The sequence below is a fragment of the Parasteatoda tepidariorum genome, chromosome 2 (assembly GCF_043381705.1).
Source record: "Parasteatoda tepidariorum isolate YZ-2023 chromosome 2, CAS_Ptep_4.0, whole genome shotgun sequence".
NCBI classification, from domain to species: Eukaryota; Metazoa; Arthropoda; class Arachnida; order Araneae; family Theridiidae; genus Parasteatoda; species Parasteatoda tepidariorum.
The window spans coordinates 97,891,872-97,899,168 of NC_092205.1; the positions used below are offsets into that span (position 1 = coordinate 97,891,872).

At 32.6% G+C, this 7,297-nt stretch overlaps 1 protein-coding gene across 2 annotated transcripts in view; it reads left to right on the forward strand.

Moving 5' to 3' along the window:
- LOC107449755 (uncharacterized) overlaps window positions 1-6,701 on the forward strand; it is a 28,722-nt gene extending 22,021 nt beyond the window's left edge. For both annotated transcript variants that reach the window (XM_043051738.2, XM_016065399.3), the window contains 3 exons: window positions 1,759-1,992; window positions 2,953-3,135; window positions 4,964-6,701. In XM_043051738.2, the coding sequence (XP_042907672.1) occupies window positions 1,759-1,992; window positions 2,953-3,135; window positions 4,964-5,590 (1,044 nt within the window). In that variant the 3' untranslated portion in view covers window positions 5,591-6,701. The remainder of the gene's footprint in view (window positions 1-1,758; window positions 1,993-2,952; window positions 3,136-4,963) is intronic.
- The last annotated feature ends 596 nt before the right edge of the window (window positions 6,702-7,297 follow it).

Below are 7,297 nucleotides of genomic sequence, written 5' to 3' on the forward strand. Positions count from 1 at the left end.
TGTTGTTAATTTACGTCGCACTAGAGCTGCACAATGGGCTATTGGCGACGGTCTGGGAAACATCCCGGAGGATGATCCGAAGACATGCCATCACAATTTTGATCCTCTGCGGAGGGGATGGCTCCCCCGCTTCGGTAGCCCGACGACGATATGCGCGCGAAGTCGAGCACTTGACGGTAGCACAGTTTAACGAGGACCCATACCGCAAACCCTCGGTCCCTACGCAGACTGATTCAAGTGGTCACCCACCCGCACACTGACCGTAGCCAGTGATCTGCTGGGAACCGTGTCTTAACGATCAGTCCACTGCGGGACAATTATTTAATAAAAAGTAAATAAAATAAAATTTTTCTTTGTTAACCTAAGTTAGAATTGACTTTAATTTTATATTACTTGTTTTTATACTTTTAATTTACGCATTGTTACATGACACATTTGTTTAAATTAAACTTACAATTTGAATCGTTTACTGTTTAATTAAATCGAAAATCACATTATTGAAAAAAGAGTTTTATTGCAAACTCCTCAATTATCTTATGAACACTGGGCAAACATTATGCACTTAACAACGTCTCATATGCACTAACTATACTACGCTGTTTCTGTCCTTAGCAAATGGTATTGATTTGAAATAGAATTTATTTGAAAAAAAAAAGTATTCTATTAAAAAATATATATATATATTCTTAAAAAATAAAGCCAAAGTCTTTCCAGATAAAAAAAGCCAGAACTGGTTGATAAGGAAATTAGATGAAATAATTACTGACTCTGAAGTACATATACCGCTATTTTATTTTATAAAATTAATTAAAGATTGGATGTCATTGTACTCTTTTCACATAAGAAGAATGGATCATATTCTCTTTCCTTTCCTGATTTTCCTTATCATTCATGAAAAACAGCATTAAAAAAATAGAAAGTGGAATTATGTTTTCTGAAAGGTATGATAACGTAAAAAAATTGTATTGTATTCATTTCAATTCTCTGGAACAGGTGTCACATCAGTGATATATATATATATATATATTTTTTTTAAAATTAATGTGCTCTATTTTAGTTTCAATTTTTTTGAGTGCTCTTCACACTACTGTATTGATATGTTTCGCTTTGGCTAAATTGATACAATATACGGATATACTTTTCCAGCTTTTTAATTTTTTTTTAAATTAAAATTTTTCTCTTTTCATTAATCTACATTATTTTCCATGCCTTTTTAATATAGCATAATATATATATATATATAACGTCGTTGCCGAGTGGAAGGATTAAAACAGGTCTTAGGCAGGGAAGAAAGGTACAAAATTTATTTATTAGACAGAGATCAGATATAAAAGTGTTGACGAAATGTTGTGCTCCCCATGATTAGTTAGAGAAAATCTTGTAAAGTAAATCCGTAAAAATGTTTCATTTCAGGGAATAAGGGAAATCTTAGTAATTGTAATTGGCTTATTAAATAGGTCGCGCGACACCCACAAAGAGCAAAATGTCTCGCTTTTAATTAATGCATACTTGAGCCAAAAATAGATTAAAGGACAGATTGTCAATTTAAAAGAGTGAGAAAGCATTTAGTTTTGAATGATAAATTAAGAAAAGAATATTCAGAAAAAAATTAATTGAAGCTTTTTATGTTACACACACATACTATACATATAAACATTCAATTTCACAATGGATTGTCATTAAAAACATATTAAATAGATCATACACATAATTAATCCTCGAGAAATGAATAGTCGCCCTTTTAATTTTATATTGCAGGAATCGTACCGTGTACCGATCATCATATCTGCTCCACCTCACATCTCCCCCCACGACATTCCAGTAAGCATCGAGCTTCATGACGACGACAGGTACATCAAGTCATCCCCTGATCTTCATCCCATAGAACCCATTCACCTGCGGCCCCTACACCATCATCCCAGATCATCTAAGATGGAAGTCTACCATGGACCAGTTGCTGTACCAGCCGATTATCCCTACGGAAGTGCTGAGGTACTTATTTTACATTTTCTTGAAGAACTTATCCATGCAACTAATTAAGCTTTTTATTCTGGGCAGCGTGTTAAAGTCTTTTCAACCTAAATTTAAGAAATATATCGTATTTTTTTTTTAAAATACTAAGCATAGGCAAAGTTCCAGTTAGGTGTATTACAGATCTAAATTTAGAAAAATGGAACATTACGAATTTATTTGGATCCATATGTTTACTCTAAAAAAAAAAAAGGATTTTTTTAAAGAGTGAAAACTGGAATCAAAGGGTCCATTTTCTTGAGTTGTGTTCATTTTCTTAAACACGTTTTTTGAGTTGCGCCAATTTACTTAACCCCTTGTCTGTGAAATATATTTGAGGGAAATGCGACAAAAATGGAGGAATAAAATTCCTATTAAATTTGATCGTTATTATAGTACGTGAGAAATAGATTATTTAAAAAAATAAATAAAATAGCCATTATATTCAATATGTTCACACAAATGAGAAATGTTAATGGATAACAGTAATTTTTGCCTAAATTATAGCAAAATAAATCAAATTACATAATTTTCAGGATAAATATAATAAACTAATACAATAATATAATTATTTATATCAACTGTCACGAATTCCATGTCCCTCCGATTCCTTTAAATTTCCGACACATTCCAAAAATCCGACAACTGGCGCGAATCTGCCGGTCTTTTCGCCGGTAAATGACTGAGCTCGTGCTTCACGAAATGGGGTGCTTGCACTTCAAGAAGATCACAGATACCCACACATGGGACCTATGACATGAAAAGTACCTATTTAGGAACAGAACAGTTTAAGGTAGAAGTACCATCTTTGGAAAAAGTATGGTTTATCACTATATTGCCTAAATCTCTTTATAGGGTGCTCCAGAACCTTTCTCGCAAGAAACTACGGATATAAATGGGTGCTATTCAAAATTCTGTCATAGTAATGTACTTTATTTACAGCCTCATCACTATTATGAGCCAAAGAACGAATTGCCAGTAGAGGATCATGGAGATTTGTCGGCCATACCAGGAGCTCCCGGACTAGATTATCCCACTTACTCCCATCTTCCAGAGACAGGATTCAAGTGTTTACAGCATACATCCACTCCAGGATTTTATGCTGACGTAGAGACCAAATGTCAAGTAAAGTATACATTATGATAACCGACTTTTTTTCTGCAAAACCTTAAGAGTAGTTATTTGGGTATTCTATTTTTCAAGCTCTGAAAGCTTGTTCAAAGAGGATTTACCTTTTGTCAAAAAAATTCTAGAAAAAAAAAGAGTACCTGAAGATTTTCTTTTGAAAGTTTTCCTAATTTTATTAATGATTGCTGTTGTAGTTCATTTGCGTTGCACTAGAGCTGCACAATGGGCTGTTGGCGATGGGTCTAGGAAACATCCCTGAGGATGATCCGAAGACATGCCATCACAATTTTGATCCTCTGCAGAGGGGATGGCACTCCTGCTTCGGTAGCCCGACGACCTGCACGCGAAGTCGAGCACTTTACGGTAGAACAGTTTAACGCGGATTAATACAGCACACCCTCGGTCCCTACGCAGACTGAATATCCAAGTGGTCACTCACCCATACACTGACTGCAGCCAGAGATGCTTGACTTCGGTGATCTGCTGGGAGCCTTGTCTTAACGACTGTGGGACAATAAATGATTGTAAAAGATATATATTCGAATCAAAGTGCATTGTAATAAGAGCACTACTTTTTATTGCTTAATCATAAAAAATTCCCAATGATGTGAGTTGAATTTGAATTTGCTGGACAATAATAATAATGATTTTTTGAATCCATTTAAAAAATGGGAACAATACAAAGAAAAAAAATTGCAAATGATAATTTTATTAATTATTTATGTCAAAACATCATACGAAACAAATAAATTTTACTTCATTAGAACAACAAGAAAACTATATTTTATTTTGAGTTTTTAAAATGCATTTTGGTTTAATAAACTCTGGTTGGTTTTGTACATTATGGCTTGAGTTAAAACATCTTTTTTTTACTAGTCAATAATTTTTTATTCTATAAAATAAAAGAATTAAAAATGACAATTGTAAAGGTAGAATAAGTCAAATTATTTCGGAAGTAAAGGCAGTCGGAGTGCAAAGATGATCACATTGTAACCATCATGACTATGGGTAACGAAATTGTGGAAGCTTAACCACTATGGCCCCTCAATGGGCTGCTGTGGGAATATTTTACTTTAAGAATTGTTAATACCATACATATATATATATTTTCAATAATATTCACTTAATATTCCTAAAACATATTTTATTATTTATAAACGCGCCCTTCAATGGGGGCCTGTTTTATAACTTACGTAATTATAGTTCACTTTAACCAATGCATAAAATGTTATTACGATTATTTCTTTTTAACAAAAAATATAAATAAATTACAATTTAAGGCTCTAGTCAGACTGCCAGGTGATTATAATTAATTTTGACCAATGCATACAATTTATTAAAATTTGTGAGTTAATGTTATGATAAAAATACTAAAATAAAATTTTTTAGTGTTATTTGTCTCGTTGTTCAAAGAAATATAATAAAATTTTATACTATGCACTTGTTTGACATATTATTAGTTTTTGGGTTAATTGACATTTTATTCAAAAAAATTTATTGAAAATCAAAGAAAAAATTATTTTTATTTTCAAAGATCAAAATAAAATATGAACAATAATAATAAATAACTACACCTCTGACAAACAAATTTAAACTAAAACAGTCATGTAAATTTGTGTGCGTTATTTTCATATTCTGTAGAATTTTTCAAGACCCTTTATTCAAAATTGTACAGTTAATATAGATATAAAAGAAGTTTCAGCATTTTTCTTTAGAAAAAACAAACAATACATTCTTTGTAAGGAATTTAAACCAAGGCCTTAACACTCTTCTTCATTTCAGTATGGCCTTGTTCTTTAGTAAAATTTTTCTTTATCTTTTGCAGATGTGGCATTACTGCCAACCAGATGGCCGACACGATCGATTCTTATGTCCGAATGGTACCGTTTTTGATCAACTCACACGAGTCTGCAACTGGTGGTTTAATGTCTACTGTGACAACTCGTTGTCTTACTACGATATTAATTTCGACCTTTACCGTGAATCGCCAAGAATAACACAACCTTCAGAAACTCCGGTTTACTACCACGAGGCCAGACCTTCGCATCCCGAGAACTCCGTGATGATCAGTCCCAACAGCTTTCTCAGGCATGTGGAAGAATTCGAGGCTAAAATAAGACCAGGCGACAGTTACAAAGAATACAGCCCATACGACAGCCACAACGCCCCACTACTGTCTGCGGCAACCCGGCAAGAAAAGCGTTATCCACTCAAGTTGGCACCTTCACCACAGGTCAGGCACGATCCGGACGTGTCTCCGGACTCCAGCAACGCTCGCACCGTGTCGACACCGGTCGAAAAGCCGTCCCGCAAGAGAGGTCAGAAGAAGAGAGTGCCAAAGCGGAAAAAGCAATTTCATTCCACGCATGTTCCAACCTACAGGGAAGCCAAGGCTACTCCTGCTGCGAGGAGATATCGCTTGGTTCGAAGACGGAAGGTGAACAAAAACTAAGTAGATAGAAAAAATAAAATTGAAACGATCGACAGTCAGTCATTTGTATCTGATATGGGCCAATCCACATGACTTTGACCACCTGGTTACCGTTTTTTGGAAGTTGTACTATTTTGAAAGAACTTCTTAAGAACATCAGCCATTTTAAAAGATGTGTTCCTGAAGTTTAGTAACTTCATAAGGACCGTTCTCACTGGATGCGATTTTTCTGAATAAGAACCTGATTGTGAGTTTTACGCAGGTAAAAATGAGTCTCCAATGAGGTTCGCATTTGCTCCCAATGAGAATGGCCCTTAAAACTATTTTTCCAGTACAGCAGTCACCATTGAGGTGCTTATTGATGCGATCCAAATGAAATTTTAAAAATTATGTAATTATTACTAGAGCCGGCTTGTATAATATTAGTGGCTAACTTTACAATTAATCAAGTAGCCGTATGATCCGCTAAAAATAATGAAAATTCAGTGGTCTTACTGGCTCTTGAACTATGATGTAAAATAATTTATTTCTGGAATATATTTGATTTCTTCTACATCACATACAAGGGAACTATAAGGCATAAATTGTTATGCAGTTGAATGTTTTTCACAAATAAGATCTATTTTTATACCATAGTTGTAATATATTTGTCATTATTATAGTATTTTTATATTAACTACAGCAATTACATATATTTCTATTTGCGAGTTGTGGTATTCGAAAAAACCATGCATATTCCGAATATACTTTAGAACCATATTCGTAAAAAACTTACTCAACTTCCGTTTTAGTGATATAATTTATGATCCTATTTCGTTAAAAATTGACAATTGAAAATGACCGTAAATGAAAAGATGTGCTGTCACACACTTTTAAAAATTACCTATCAATGTTTATTAAAGAGATTTTTAATGAACAAAAATTGCTTCATTTTCGGGTTTCTTTTTAAAATGAAAGGCATGGGTTGAATACATATTTATTTAATAATAGTAACATGGTATGTTTATTTTATCAGCTGAAACTATTGTACATAAATAGCTAACATTGTTACTGAAAAAAGGAGCTTTTGTAAATACTTTTTTTTTTCAATTGATCTGTATTGCTTAATAAAGTATACTATTTTGCTATACTATGATAGTTGTTGTTTTATTCTAGTCAAAACTTTAATGTTAAATTTTCTTCCCCCTAGCACCAATTAATAAAAACCTTCAACAGAAAACTTCATCAACATTTTCAATCCATTAAAAGCTGATGTTTGACTCCACATAAACTTTTAAGAGATTTAAAGTTTCTGCAAACTTTTCTGTTGGAAAAAGATATAATATGTAATTAATAAAATTTAAAAAAAAAAGATGTTTATTCAATTTTTTGCTATCTATGCAAGAAAAATCAAACAAAATTTAAACAATGACTGTTTGTTTTAATTTCGACTATATTTACTGCAAACTTAAGATGGTTGGTTCAAACTCTATTATAACTAATGATCAAAACGATTTATCATGAAAGTTAAATAAATACTTAAGTTAAGTTTAATAAATACAACAGTAAACTGCAAGTTGTTGAATTTTCCTCACTTAAATTGAAAACATTTTAAAAAATTCTTGTATTTTTTTAATTAAAAAAAAAAAATCCAAATGCCAATGTATTGAGGATGCGTAAGTATTTTTATTTATATCAGCTTTATTTGTCAGCAGAGTTGAAAAAACATCAATAAATAAATAAAGTAAT